Genomic DNA, 15,999 nt, shown 5'->3' on the forward strand with positions numbered 1-15,999 from the left:
CAAAAGGGATCACGTGACCCCGGGACACTGCAATCGTCATAAATGTGAGTCAGTTGCCAAGCATCTGAATATAGATCACATGACCATGGGGATGCTTCAAGGGTCATAAGGGTGAAAAATAGTCATAAAAGTCACTCGGTGCCATTGTAACTTTGAACGGTCACTAAATGAACTGTTGTTAAGTTGAGGACTACCTGTATTACACTACTTCCCATATCAATGAATATTTCTTTGCCCAGAAAAAAAATTGCCATCACAATCACTGGACTCTTGAAGAAAGCAAGAATATTAGAGAAAGTGTTGCAATAATTCCCACGCTGGACATGCGAAAGAGATGTTGCTTCGGATCCAATGTTCTTATTAGGTTTATTCTAATCAGCTTCTGCGAAGAGTAACAAATTTCGACCTTCCCTCTCCATCGACAGAGATTGTGCCCATCACTCACCTGCCACAGAGAACCACAGAGAAACTAATTTTCTGAGAAATCAGTCAAAGGCTGAAATATTTCAGCCTATCTCCAGCAGGAAAGCGGGAATGCAGAGCGTGAAAACAAGCATCGGGTTACGTTAATGATAATTAAGTAAACAGAACAGATTCAATTCTTTCCAAAGGGAAGTTTGCTATACATATTGAGTGGCTGGATTAAGAAACAGCTGAGTTAAAAAAAAGAGTCATTCAGTTCCTACTTAGAGCAGCCAAATCAGTCGACGCTAAAGAATAAAAATGCCTAGGTAATATTTCAGAGGGCAGATGCCCCGTGTTGAAGTACCCACCTCTTCAAGTTGCCAAGGTTAAGCAACAACCGCTTAGCATAACATCTGAGAAACAAGTTTGTTATCCCGACATTATGGGCCTGTTAAAATTGTACCAGCAGCACTATTTGTAAATGTTTGAAATTCTCACGAGAATCCCAATTTTTAAAAAGTATTAAAAAGTGTTAATAGGCGAACCCAGATCAACATGACGAAAGTGGCGTTGTAACATTGCAGAGCAAGCTCTGTCCTTTTCTTATGTGCGAACGTCCTGGCACATATACTAAAGTGGTGGAGCTCATGTCACAATGTCACACGTGCTTTCATCATTTTCCTCTCCCTGCATATACTCTGGATGCCTAGAAGTAACATAAAAACCGAGCATTTCATTTAAAAGAGCTACAGTGCAAAAGAACGCCAGGGTTACCTACAACCAGTTATACATTGCAGTCATTCCCATTCACTCAAAAACTTGCCAATTCTTTGATATGGCTACCATATTTTGGAACACAGGTAGTCCACATTTAGCACCCACAATTGGGACCGGCAGGTGTTGTTAAGTGAAGCGGTCACTAAGTGGGAAATCACATGACTGTCACTGGGTTTCCCTTTTTTCTATTTTCCCAATCCTCTGGAATGCTAAACCCGGCACTGGGATAATAAGCAAAAAGGGAATTAACATGTATATTTACATTCATTGGAGAGAAAGGGATTGCAAGGGAGTAAGCAAGCACACAATAGGGAATATGCATTGAAATCAATGTCTTGGTTCTGGCTATGTAAACAGCTCAATGTAGTCCCCACTGTGTGTTTTGCTTACTCTCTTGTAATCCCCTCATCCCTCCGTTCTGTGAGGGGGGCAGAAAAGAGGGTTTTCTGTAGGCAAGGTCTCCTACGCCTGACCTGTCTTCTCCCCACCCTGCTTACACAGTGGAGAGTTTGAAGAGGAAGGGATTACAAGAGAGTAAGCGGGTACATAATGGAGAATACACTGGCTGCTATTGCCACTACCTTGCTTTTAATGTGTATTCCCCGTTTTGTGCCCACTTACTCTCTTGTAATCTTCTCCAATCTCTCCAATCTGCAAGGAAGGCGACAAAGAAAAAGAAAAACAACAGGTCAGGCACAGGACAAAGCATACTGACTGTGAGACCGATCACGTGACCAAGGAACGCTATGAAGGTTGTTAAGGGCAGACATCAGTCGTAAAGTTAGCTTTTCAGCACTGACGTAACTTTGGTCACTGAATGAAGCAGTCAGTAAGTGAGGACAACCCACATTGTTGTTTCACTGAGGCAGCGGACAGTTTCATCTTTTCATCTTTGTCTTCAGCATATTTGATGGACCAAACAGACAGTGCTGTTTCCCCACACAACCACAACAGTCAAGTCTATTTTAGATCTTAATTTGAGTGTTTCTTCTGCAAAACGGCAACCCACCGCTTGTGACCTGAGGCTGGCGGGTCGCGCATTCCTGGTGGTTTTAAGTGCTCAGTGCTGTGAACTACAAGGAAACAAAGTTGTGAGGACACCAAGGAGGGGGAGCTCCTGAGGAGAAACCAATTTCCAAACTCAAGGCAAAAGAGTGCCATCCTATTACAGCTGCCACCATTACTGGGGGGACTGAGAAAGGTAAGCCGATGGCTTCTCTCGCGCATGCTTTCTCACAAAGTGCTTGACCACGTGTGCCCGCTGGGTGAAGTTCTTCCGGCAGATGGCACACTTGTAGGGCTTCTCTCCCGTGTGCATCCTCTGGTGCACCAACAGGCCCGAGGAATGCCGGAAGTGCTTCCCACACTCCGAGCACTGATACGGCTTCTGCTCGGTATGGATCACAATGTGGGTTAGAAGAGTCGTCTTCTGATTAAAGCTTCTCCCACAGTCGGAGCACTGATACGGCTTCTCTCCCGTGTGGATTCTCTTGTGTCGGTTCACGCTCGATTGCGTGGCAAAGACCTTCCCACAAATCGGACAGGGACTCCCCTGCCTTCCCTTATACAACGTCGGCGAGCTGTTCATTTTATCGAGGTCATCGTACGGACCGATCATGGCTACATTTTTGTCTTCGGCTATCTCACCTTCTGCCTGTTTCTCGCGGTCTTCTTCTAGAGGGCCAAAGACTCCGTCTTTCCACTCCCCTTTCAACTGTCCTGCGGTGAGCTCCTTCTTCTGCCCGTTCAACAACCTCCCCAATTCTAATCTCTGCCGGAAGCTCTTCTTACAAGAAATGCACTTGTACACCTTCTCTCCGGTGTGGTCGATCTGGTAGGCGTTGACACCCCACTTTGGTTTGAAGTTTTTCCCACAGTCCGAACACTGATACGACTTGTCTCTGGCGTGGACCATCTCGTGGGAGAGCAGGTTGGTCTTCCGATTGAAGCTTTTCCCACAGTGAACACATTTGTAGGGCTTCTCTCCGGTATGAATAATAAGATGCCTATTCAGGCTTGATTTTCGGGTAAACGCTCTCCCACAAAGGAGGCAGGTGTGCCGTGGCCCATCTTTGTGCTGTCTCGGGGGGACAGTGAACCTCCAGAGGTTGACCCCATCCAGCTCACTCTCTTTTGAATTCTGCGTCTCATTTTCTTCGGGATAGTCAACAACAACATCTTCTATCTCTGATCGGTCAAAAGTGTCTGTCTGATCTTCCTCAATAGGCTGATACATCTCTTGGTCGCTTTCTAGAATGGGGGTGGGGGTGGGGAAATGTACAACGTTATGTTTTATGTTATCATTGTGAAACACAAGTAATACACCATATTGTTTGGCAACAGTAGTACTTACCGTATTTTTCCGTGTATAAGACGCACCCTTTTACCCCCAAAAAGGGGGTGAAAATCTGGGTGCGTCTTATACGCCGAATGTAGCCCCACCCACCCGCCGGCCTCCACCCTTCGGCCATTTTCGGCCAGTTCCAGGCGGCAGGGATCTGGGTCGGGGCACAGCCTGAGGAACAACCCTCCCTCTTCGGGACAGTGGGGGGGGGGGAAATCTGCCCAGCAGCTTTGGGGAACAAGGCGGGTGCCACGATTTGCGGCTGGTCACCCCTCTGGCCGCGCTGACTTCACTCCCCAGCAATGTGAGGAGCCGCTGCCACCGCTGCCTAACCCTCTCTGCGCCCAGGAGCCAAGCCGAGCTGAATGGGAGCCCCTAAAGGGAAACGTTCCTCCTTTCCAGCCATCGCTGCCCGGATTCCAAAATGCAAACCTCAAGAGTCGCGCTTCAGGTGGCGGCCAGTTCCCCTGCAATATGCAGCGGGGAACTGGGAAGTGCTTTGGATTCGGGGAGGAGATTGTAGCGCTGACACCTAAAAGTGTTTTTCTGCACATTGCAGAGCCGCGCGCCCCGGTCCTCCTTCTCAGCAGACTCTTCTCTTGCCTCCTGGCCAGATCCGCCGCCTGAAACACGGTGCACTTTCTTTTGTCTCTGCACACACCCCATGTTTGGAATTGGGAAGGGGATCATGGGTTTGGGCGGCAGAGCAGATTTCCCCCCCCCCACACACACACTGTCCCGAAGAGGGAGGGTTGTTCCTCAGGCTGTGCTCTGTCTCTCCCCCCAGAGCATGCTAGGGGTCTCTTTGGGGAAAGCGAGTAGTCCCTGCACCTCTCGCTTGCAGGAGGAAGAGGAGGGCGGCGCCACCTTAAATGCTGGTAGGCAGAGGTAAAATACTTTTTTCCTTGTTCTCCTCCCCCAAAATTAAGGTGCGTCTTATACTCCGGTGCGTCTTATACACCGAAAAATACGGTATATAGATTATGAACATTCTGATGATTTAGCTAACTTAACCCTTTAAAGATAAAAAAGGTTTACAAGTAGGGTTACAATATTACAAGTAGTCCTCGACTTACAACAGTTCAGCACTGAAAAACGTGACTTACGACTGTTTTTCAGTGATGACCTTTGCAGCAACCCCTTAATCTTGTGATCAAAATTCAGATGCTTGGCAACTGGTTCATATTTATGACGGTTTCTGGGTCCCAAGGTTGCGTGATCCCTGTTTGCGACCTTCTGACAAGCATAGTCAATGGGGGAACTGGATTCACTTAACAACCATGTTACTCACTTCTCAATTGCAGCGATGCACTTAACAATTCTGGGACAAGAAAGGTTGTAAAATCGGGGCAAAACTCACTTAACAAATGTCTCACTTCACAACAGAAATTCGGGGTTCCACTGTGGTCGTAAGTCGAGGACAACCTGTATTATGATTTCTAAAATGTTAATGTTTGTAAGCATAAATTTGATTATGCAGAGTTGAGTAACTATCTCAGTGTTTCTCAGCCTTCACAATTTTAAGATGTGTAGATTTCTACTTCTCATGCTGGCTGGGGAATTCTGGGAGTTGAAGTCCACACGTCTTAATCTTGCAAAGGCTAAGAAACAAAAAAAATTAAATATTTAAATAAATAACATAAATAAAACACATATGCAAACATATACACTGGGCAAACCTACGCCCCTAGGTGGCATGATCTGCCATGATCTCTGCCGCCTAGAAAGATTTTTTAAAAAAATTTAAAAAGAGGAAAATGGAAATGTTAACCTTTTTGCCCAATCATAGTTACAGTTAACCATAGGATAGGTTAACATGTATTGGTTTGACAATCACACACACACACAAAAAAAAAATCCAAAAATTGGAAGCCAAGAATCAAGCACAATTAAACAGAATGCATGTTCAGTCACCACGCTAAAAAGGATTTTTAAAAGTATTTGGTCTTCTTAACACAGAATCCAGAGCTGAGGAAACAGAAAATCCTGACCTAATAAGGAAGCGTCTTCGTTTCCTTCCAGTTTCATCTCTTTATAGGGAGGTCTCTCTGGGGTCCCCACTGAAGGCTGCTCAGAATCACAGAAATCTCCAGCCTGTTCATCAGCTGGACTTGGGACCTAAAGGAATAATAACAAAAAAAAAAAAAAGACAGAAGATTAGAATTTGTGAGTTGGGCTTATTCTACCTTTTTGATGGAGATAGGTCAAAACTAAACAGAAAAGGAGTTAATTGTATTTTCATCCATGGTTGCAAAATTAAGAATTGCTTAAAAGTGGAAATTTTCAGACAATCTAATTCTCGGATAATTGGCATGCTGAGGCAAGCTCTAACAGGAAAGGTGACTGCTAAAATTCAAATACAGACTAATTTGTATCAGATCTGCTACAGATGCTAGAATGATTAATTACCATGTTTTTCGGACTATAAGACGCACCTAAATTTAGAAGAGGAAAACAATAAAAAAAGATTTTTGCCCTCTCTTTTTATGGGCATTTTTCCGGCCATTTTCCAGTCTTTTTTCAGCCTGTTTGCAGGGCATTTTCCGGCGCATTTTTGAGGCTTTTTTTCAGGCCATTTTGGGGGCTTTTTTTGGCCCATTTTTGAGACTTTATTGGGGGTGTTTTTGGGGCTTTGCCCCGTTTTCAGGGCTTTTTGGGGGGTGTTTTCGAGGCTTTTTTGGGACCATTTTTGAGGTTTTTTTGGCCAGTTTTTGAAGCTTTCTTCAGCCCATTTTTTCCAAAAAAAACAGGCCGAAAAAAGCCTAAAAAATGGGCCGAAAAAAGCCCTGAAAACGGGCCAAAATAGCCTCAAAATAGGCTGAAAAAAGCCTCAAAAATGGGCCCAAAAAAGCCCTGAAGAAGGCCGAAAATGGCCCGAAAACAGGCTGTGCGGAGACCAAAAAATGACTGGCGGGTGGGGGGGGGGGCCTTTGGCAATATTCAGCCTATAAGACGCACAGACATTTTCGCCCTTTTGGGAGACAAAAAAAGTGCATCTTATAGCCCGAAAAATACAGTAATACCTAACAACAATAACTTCTCTTTTGATAAATTTAGTGCTATTTGAAAACTATTGTTGAATGCTGAGATACATTGCTCAAGGTTGTTTTTCTTCTATTCTTGTTTTTTCTTGCCTTACAGAATATTAAGCATGAACAATTAGAGTTGCCAGGTGTCCACTATTTGAGTGGACAGTCCACTTTTTTCACATTATGTTCACTATTTTTTTTCACAAAATAGTAGACTTTTTTTTATTCAAAAGCTTTATGATGAAATGGTACGTAATCTAAAGCCGTACGGTCTAAGAGAATAAGGATAGGAGCATCGCGTTTTGTCTTTTTTTTCATAAGTTAGAATGAGACAAAGATCGAATATCCATTGAACTCGATTCTCCGAAAAAATTAATGAGGAGATTAAAATAAAAATATATTATAAAATTATGTACAGTTCACATTTTAAAAATGTATTGTAGCTTGTGTCGACTGGCCTAAAATGGCGTCGAGTGATGAGAGTGATAGCAGCGAGATTTCGAATTCTTTAAAACGAAAGAGAGGAGTGTGGAAATACACCAAAGACTGGGAAGCTACTTTTGCATGGATTACCAACAATGAAACCGACAGAACAAATACGACGGCCTACTGTAAATTGTTTGTAAGAAAATATATAATTTAATTGTAATTTTTTTATTTTATTTTTTTACTACTTAACACCCCCGCCCCACCCCGCTTGTCCCCTATTTTTTGGAAGCAGACCTGGCAACCCTATGAACAATTGGATTAAAAGCAACTAGCTGTAGAAAGAACCTTTGAAAGAAAGGAAACCTAACTTTGACCTTGGATGGGTCACCCTTTTCCATTCAAGAATGGGAAGGGGGGAAACTTCCTGGACTCACAACTCTTATTTGAAGGGCAGGTGGCAGCCCTTCAGTGAATCAGTTCCCAAGCATCCCAATGTAAATCACGTCACCATGGGGATGCTACAATGGTCATAAAAGTGAAAAATGGCCATAGGTCACTTTTTTCAATGCCATTGTCACTCTGAAAGGTCGCTAAACGAACAGTTGTATGTTGAGGACTACCTGTCTCCTCACCTGCTCTTCTAGCTGCTCCGTCTCGTGCTGTCTCAGCAAGAACTCTTCCGCCAGAGTTACTGCCAGCGAACATGTCTCCGCTCCGTACCCCCGAATTCTTCTCTGGATCTCCAGAGGCAGGATCTCCAGGAACTGCTCCAGGATCACCAGCTCCAGGATCTCGTCTTTGGTGCGTTTTTCTGGTTGCAGCCACCCCCAGCAGAATTTCTTCAGCCGTTTGCAAGCCATTCGGGGACCTTCAGACGGCTGGTAGCAGAACCTCCTGAAATGCTGACGATGGGCTTCCTCGGAACGGGTCTGTTCGTCCTGCTTGAAGGCGGGCGGGATGGTGACGATCCTTCTCCCATGGAGATCCTGGCGGCTTTCCGGTGGGGTGTTTCCCCACATGGAGCAAGAGGACTCCGCTTCTTTAAGGAAATTCTGCCACCGGTCTTCCCAAGTTGTCACCTGTCCTTCTTCCGGTTCCATTTTAATTTGCGATGGCATCGCTACAGGCAAATCCTCTCCCACAATGCCGGTCACAACAAGCTGGAGGCTCCCCTCAGATTCAGCAGTGGGGCTGCCTGCAGCTTCCTTTTCGGTTTTCATCCTTGGGGTATCCCTGGGATCAAAAAAATAAAATAAAGTCAGTGGACATTCATCAAGGGATAATTATCAGCGACAATTGCTATCACTTATCAAAACAGGGCATAGTATTTTCCCCTCAATGTGACTGTGGGGTCCCAGTCAAACTGCAGATCGCATTGTGACCGGCTATAGGCTGAGGGCCTATGCCGGTCCAGTACAGGTAGTCCTCGACTTACAACAGTTCATTTGGTGATCGTTCAAAGTTACGACGACACTGAAAAAAGGGACTTATCACTGTTTTTCACACTTACGACCACTGCAGTATCCCCATGGACGCACAATCAAAATTCGAAAGTTGGGCAATATTGTATAAATAAATAAATAATATTGTATAAAGTATGCCCCAAGACAAATTCTTTGTGTGTCCAATCACACTTGGCCAATAAAGAATTATATTCTATTTATTTTACAGAGTCAGCATTTTGCCTTCAACGACCTGGGTCCTCATTTTACCGACCTCGGAAGAATGGAAGGCTGAGTCCACCTTGACCTGGTGAGACTCGAACTGCCGATAGCCAGCAGCCAGCAGAAGTAGATCATATACAATTTCAGACAAATGGCTCTCTAGGAGAAGAGACGAAAAAAATCGATGTCCTAAGAGTTGACACCGGCTTGATGATACATAATCAAACGATCAGTGGGGGAAAGGCATGAAATTAAAGGAGCTCGCTGAGGAATTCTGGGAATTGAAGTCCACAAATCTTAAAATTGCCCAGATTGGAGGCCCCTGAGATAGATGATGATTTTGAAGCCCAAGCCAATCTGCAGGGGGGGATTGTCTTGTTTTAGGCTAATTTACAGTAGTGGCCAAAATTGTGGAAACCTTTTGGGAAATGCGTGTTTTTGAAGTTTGATGGCTAATAACCCCACTTTTTTTTGGAGTTTCAAGATAATCCTATTCCACTGCTGGAATGGCCTGGGAATAGCCCAGACCTTAACCCAATTGAAAATCTATGGAGCTGACTAAAGAAACTTGTTAGTCAGAAGCGACCCAACAATAAAACCCAGTTAATAGAGGCAATCATTCAATCTTGGTTTCACATTATAACAGCTGCAGAACTAAAAGACTTGGCTCACTCCATGGGAAGGCGTTGCAAAGGCCGTAATTCATGCTAAAGGTTACCTAACTTAAGTATTAACTGACGTGATAATTTTTGTATATCTCATTTTTTCTATGGCGATAATTTTTGTACATCTCATTTTTTCTACGTGTTTCACTTTTCTTCTTTAAACTGTAACTGCTATTCTAATGGCAAATCCTTCATAAAAGTTATTGCATTACATTCTTGATTAAATTATTTTTCCATTGATATATAATTTTATGGTACTACTCCAAAAAAAAAAGTGGTGTTATTAGCTAGTTTTAGAAAATACACTTTTCCCAAAAAGGTTTCCACAATTTTGGCCACTACTGTATAGTGCTCATTAAATTATAATTTTGGTCCATATGCCCAAGTATTATATTCGGATCTGAAGTGCAGGCAGCCCTCAGTTTATGATTATTCATTTAGCAACCATTTGAAGTTACAAGCGTGTTTTAAAAACTTACAACCAGTCCTCGCTCTTACAACCATCGCAGTGTCCGCATAGTCACGGGTTCATAATTTAGGCACCTGAGATATTTACGACCATCACGGGCGCCAGTGATCTGCAGCCAACACGATTGACGTTTGTGACCCTCCCAGCAGCAACAAGCAAAGTCAGTGGGGAAGCCAATGGTGAAGGTCGCGTGTGATGTCTCACTTAACAACCATGGCGATTTGCTTAATGACCACAGCAAAATAGCTGGTAAAATCAGGTGTGGTCACAAGATGCCTCACTTAATGTCTGCACTGCTTAAATGTCAATTTTTTTTCCAGCTCCTATTTCGGTCGTTAAGTCAAGTACTGCACATCCATAGTTATAATGGATGAAAACTCAGATTCTGAGATACAGAACGACCAAATCTATCCTTCAGTAAACCTATTAAAAGTCTGAGCCTGCTTTGGGATAAAAGAATTCCAGTTCTCCCATTCACAAAAACCCGTTAACTGGGTTACACGCTGTGCTAAATAAAATGTTGTTCCTTCAGTTTTGACTGAGAGCATGGGATGAACGCAAGCTGATGGTGGTTCGTTTGATAAACCACGATTGAGCAAATGTAAGCTTATTACTACATCTGGCTCAATGTTTCTCGACCTCAGCAACTTTTAAGATCCGTGGCCTTAGCTGGCTGGGGAATTCTGGGAACTGGAAGGGCGATGCATCTTAAAGGTTGTTGAGTTTGAGAAAAAAGCTGTGTGAAAATTGGGTGCCCACAGTATATTCTTTGAAGGGTCCAGGTGCTAACCAACCAGTTGCCGCTGTTGGCAGTTGAAGCACCACATCTGGAAGATCAAAGACTGTTACTATTTTATCTTTTTCTCTTTTTTCTGGTGGGAAGAAAGGAAACGATAAAGGAAGTTGTGGGCAAATGTAGGAAGCAAAGATGTTAACAAAGAGCACAGAGACTTAGGTTCAAGGTTAATCCTCATCCTGGTGGGCTGTGTTGGTGAGGGAGGGAGGAAAGGACTTAAATGCCTGTTTTATCTTTATAAAAGTCTGTAGAGATTCTCAGTCATCCAGGTCATGGTTGTCCCAAAAAAGCACCTGTGTTTTATCATGGTTTGTAAGACATAGTTTACAGTTTCTGATATGATGCAAATACAGTCACTCTGCCTCAGACTAACCTACTTCATACAATAATAGCTGTGAAATTTTCTAGTCTCAACCTAGAGAGAGAGAGAAGAGAGAGAGAGAGAGAGAGAGAGAGGAAGGAAGGAAGGAAGGAAGGAAGGAAGGAAGGAAGGAAGGAAGGAAGGAAGGAAGGAAGGAGCTGCACTGGCTCCCGGTGCTCTTCCAGGTGCGCTTCAAGGTTTTGGTTATCACCTTTAGAGCGCTCCATGGCTTAGGACCTAGTTATCTACGGGACCGCCTGCTACCACCAATAGCCTCCCACTGGCCAGTATGCTCCCATAGAGAGGGGCTCCTCCGGGTGCCGTCGGCCAAACAATGTTGGCTGTCGGCCCCTAGGGGGAGAGCCTTCTCTGTGGGGGCACCTACAATCTGGAAAGAGCTCCCCCCGGAGATACGGAGGATCCCGGATCTGCGCACCTTCCGTCGCGCGCTCAAGACTTTCTTATTTCATCAAGCTGGCCTGGCCTAAATCTTTCCCCCTTTTAAATGTAAATTTTAATTTGTTTTTAAATTATTGGGTATTTTAAATTTGTCTCAGCCAAATTATTTAATTCGTTTTTATTCTATTTTAAATTTTTGTATTTATGTGTTTTATTCTGTGGCTGTTCACCGCCCTGAGTCCTTCGGGAGTAGGGCGGTATATAAATCCAATAAAATAAATAAAAATAAATAAATAAAGGAGGGAGGGAGGGAGGGAGGGAGGGAGGGAAGGAAGGAAGTTAAATGCCTGTTTTATCAGTCTTTAGCCATAATTTATGATTTCTGAGGCGATGCAAATACAGTCACTCTGCCTCAGACCAAACCTACTTCACACAATAATAGCTGTGAAATTTTCTAGTCTCAACTGAGAGAGAGAGAGAGAGAGAGAGAGAGAGAGAGAGGGAGGGAGGGAGGGAGGGAGGGAGGGAGGGAGGAAGGAAGGAAGGAAGGAAGGAAGGAAGGAAGTTAAATGCCTGTTTTATCAGTTTTTAGCCACAATTTATGATTTCTGAGGCGATGCAAATATAGGTAGTCCTTTACTTACGACCACAACTGAGCCCAGAATTTATGTTGCTGAGAAATTTGTTAAGTGAGGTTTGCCCTATTTTACGATTTTTCTTGCCACATTTAAGTAAATCCCTGCAGTGGTTAAGTTAGTAACCCGGTTGTTAAGTGAATCTGGCTGCCCCATTGATTTTGCTTGTCATAAGTTTGCTAATGGGGATCGTGTGACCTCAGGACACTGCCACGGTCATAAGTATAAAACAGTTGCCAAGCGTCCGATCACGTGATCATGGGGATGCTACAAAAGTTGTAACTGTGAAAAACGGTCATAAGTCACTTTTTTCAATGCCATTGTAACTTTGAATGGTCACTAAATGAACTGTTGTAAGCCGAGGACTACTTGTATAGTCACTTTCTGTCAGATCAATCTACTTCATACAATAATAGCGGTGGTATTTTTTTATCCTTAGCCTTAAGTGGAAGGATTTTTCTAGATTTCTGCAAAATAGGTCCTAGCAATGAAGCAGAATTACAAAATGGTTTCTGTTTGTTCATCCTGTGCTAGGTTAATACCGGTAGTCCTCAACTTACAAAAGTTCGTTTAGTGACCGCTCAAAGTTACAGCGGCACTGAAAAAGTGACCTATGACCATTTTTCACACATAAAACCATTGCAGCGTTCCCATGGTCACGTGATTAAAATTCAGACACTTGGCCACTGGCTCATATTTACGATGGCTGCAGTGTCCTGCAATCACCTTTTGTGACTTTTTGACCAGCAAAGTCCACAGGAAAGCCGAATTCACTTAACAACCATGTTACTAACTTAATGACTCCAGTGATTCACTTAACGACTGTGGCAAGAAAGGCGGTAAAATGGGGCAAAACTCACTTAACAAATGTCTCACTTAGCAACATAAATTTTGGGCTCAATTGTGGTCGTATGTCAAGGACTATCTATACAACAAAGCCCCTGGGAAGTTGTTTCCAAACATTTTTTTAAAAAAACTGTTATTTTTACTCTTTCTTCCCCACTCTGCTTTTGTTTTCCAGAACACGGATCAGCCTGGATAAATACCTTTTTTTGCCGTGAATTGGGCAGAAAAGGGAAGAACTGAGCAAGAAATACAGCACATATAGTCCTCGATTTACAACAGTTTGCTTAGTGACTGTTCAAAGTTACAACTGCGCTGAAAAAAGCGACTTAGGACCGTTTTTCACACTTATGACCACTGCAGCAGCCCCATGATCATGTGATCAAAATTCAAGACGCTTGGCAACTGTTTCACACTTACAACCATTGCAGCATCCCCATGATCAAAATTCAAGACGCTTGGCAACTGTTTCACACTTATGACCACTGCAGCATCCCCATGATCACGCGATCAACATTCAAGACGCTTGGCAACTGTTTCACACTTACGACCATTGCAGCATCCCCATGATGAAAATTCAAGATGCTTGGCAACTGTTTCACACTTACGACCACTGCAGCATCCCCATGATCACGTGATCAAAATTCAAGACGCCTGGCAAGCGACTCACATTTACGACGGTTGCAATGTCTCGGGCGGAGGTGTGTGTGTGTGTGTGTGTCCTTCAGACAAGCAAAATCAATGGGGGAAGCCGGATTCACTTTACAACTATGTCACTAACCGAACAACCCACCTTGATTCCCTTCTTAACAGCTCTGGCAAAGATGGTCATGAAACGGGACCAAACCCAGGCAAAGCCAACAGTCTCGCTTAGCAGCAAAAAGGTTGGGCTCAATTGTGGCCGTAAATTGAGGACTACCCATTCAACAATGGTTTTATTTGATTGACCAAACTAAGTAATAATTTTAATTAGCAATTTTATGATGTTTGTGTGTCTATATTTTTCTTGACTGTACACCACCTTGAGTCCTACGGGAGAAAGGCGGTATAGAAATATAATAAATAAATAAATAAATAAATCCCACCCCTACCTTTACCCCCCACCCCAACACACACAGAATCAGCCTTGGACCCCTCCCCACCCACTTTGTGTTTCTCCCTAGAAACCCACCCCAAAAAAGGAGATCCCCCTTTATTTTTTGGGGAGGGATCATCCCAGGATTGATCTGTTGGTCGGGATCAACAGATCACCGCCCGGACCGGCTCGTCTCCCGATCCTGCCGTGGAGGGGAGCGAGGAAGAGGCAACCGGCCCAAAGTCACCCAGCCGGCTTTCACGCCCAAGGCGGCATTAGACCTCGCCGCCTCGCTCCTCTCTGTATCCCGGTGCCTTTAACCACTAGACCACCCTGCCTTCCTCCTCCTCCTCCTCCTCCTCCCCCCCACGGGTCCCCCCCCTCCCCGATCCTCCCCCTCTCCGTCTCCTCGCCCCCCCTCCCCTCCGCCCCCCTCCGCCCCTCCCGCAGGACAAAGCAGCCTCCGAAACTCACAGCCGAACCTCCCGAGTTGAGAAATTCAAAATGTAGAGAGTTGGGGTGGTGGGGGGGGGAAGGGGCGGAGCTTCGAGGCGAGGGCTGGGGGTGGGGGGGGAAAGGTGGGGGCCTTCCACGCTCCTCACGCACGCACGCACGCTCGCTCTCTCTCTCGCGCCGGGCTGACGCACAACGCCGGGGCCGATCTAGGAAGCCGGCTCGCTGCTCCTAAAATGAACCCTTTTGGCGGACCGAGCTTTTTGTTCCGCGAAAGGAAGCGGCAAATAATTCCCCGTCTTTCGCGACCGTCGTCTCCCCTACTCTCCCGAGTTCGTTCCGTTGACGGGACACGTGGCAGACACGAGCTGTGGAAGGCTCCCCCCCCCCAACGTCATCTCTTTTTATTTTTCAATCAGAATAGAGCTGAAAGGGACCTTGGAGGTCATCTAGTCCAGTGTTTCTCAATCTTGGTAGCGGGGATTCTGGGAGTTGAAGTCCACCCATCTTCAAGCTTCCAAGGTTGAGAAACACTGATCTAGTCCAACTCCAGCAAGAAACCCTATGCCAGGGCTGGGCAAATATGGCCCTTTATGACCTGTGGACTTCAACTCCCAGAATTCCTGAGCCAGCTTGGCTGTCTCAGGAATTCTGGGAGTTGAAGTCCACAGGTCGTAATAGGGCCACATTTGCCCACCCCTGCCCTATGCCATTTCAGACAAATGGCTGCCCAATCTCCTCTTAAAAGCCTCCAGTGATGAAGCACCCACCACTTCCGAAGGCAAGCTGTTCCAACTGGTTAACAAGTTCAATTCTATAAACTTTTATATCTTATTTATAAATACCAGGTGCTCTCCTTGAGTTACAATCACAACTGAGCCCAACATTTCTGTGGCTATGTGTGACAGTTAAGTGACTTTAGACCCGTTTTACGACTTGTTGGCACAGTTGTTAAGTGAATCACTACAGTTGTTAGGTTACTAACACACGGTTGTAAAATGAATCTGGCTTCTCCATTGACTTTGCTGATTGGAAGGTCACAAAAGGGGATGACCCTGGGACATTGCAACTGTCATAAATATGACTCAGTTGCCAAGCGTCTGGATTTTGATCAATTGGCCATGGGGATGCTGCAGCCGTGGTAAGTGTGAAAAACGGTCATGTCATTTTTTCCAGTGCCGTTGTAACTTCAAACAGTCACTATGCAAACTGTTGTAAGTCAAGGACTACCTGTATAATAATGTTGTAAATCAGAGGTCCAGGCTTTTGCTCTGTTCCAAGATGTCTCTCCCCAGATGTCTCCCCCACTCTCCTCGAGAGCTTTATCTTTATACAGTTTTACACAAGCAGATAAAAGACTGGACAGTAACAGTATTCTAATTGGATAGAAAATATTCACCCCCCCCCTCAAGATACCATCCTCTGAAGGTGAGATAATGCAGATCAAAGCCAAGAATTAGATCATAGAAGCAGGAAAGACCTACAGCACATGAGCTAAGGCAGTGTGCTGCTCGAAGCTTGGCACCGTGACCTTTGACCTACCTCTACATAATAACATTTATTTATAAGGCACCCAGAAGGGGAGTGAGATGGGCAGCATATAAATTTAATAAATACATAAAATCCTGTGTTATTTTTATAAATAATTCAAGGTG

General features: G+C 44.5%; 1 protein-coding gene across 1 annotated transcript in view; it reads right to left on the minus strand.

The window, feature by feature from the left end:
* Positions 1 to 349: 349 nt before the first annotated feature.
* LOC117662583 (uncharacterized) overlaps positions 350 to 15,999 on the minus strand; it is a 28,573-nt gene continuing 12,923 nt past the window's right edge. The window contains exons 2-5 of the mRNA XM_034412052.3: positions 14,366 to 14,449; positions 7,617 to 8,217; positions 5,518 to 5,644; positions 350 to 3,432 (exon numbers count right to left, since the gene is read on the minus strand). Of these exons, the coding sequence (XP_034267943.2) occupies positions 2,363 to 3,432; positions 5,518 to 5,644; positions 7,617 to 8,217; positions 14,366 to 14,449 (1,882 nt within the window). The 3' untranslated portion in view covers positions 350 to 2,362. The remainder of the gene's footprint in view (positions 3,433 to 5,517; positions 5,645 to 7,616; positions 8,218 to 14,365; positions 14,450 to 15,999) is intronic.

This window comes from Pantherophis guttatus, chromosome 2, assembly GCF_059756535.1.
Source record: "Pantherophis guttatus breed Tessera chromosome 2, ASM5975653v1, whole genome shotgun sequence".
Taxonomy (NCBI): Eukaryota; Metazoa; Chordata; class Lepidosauria; order Squamata; family Colubridae; genus Pantherophis; species Pantherophis guttatus.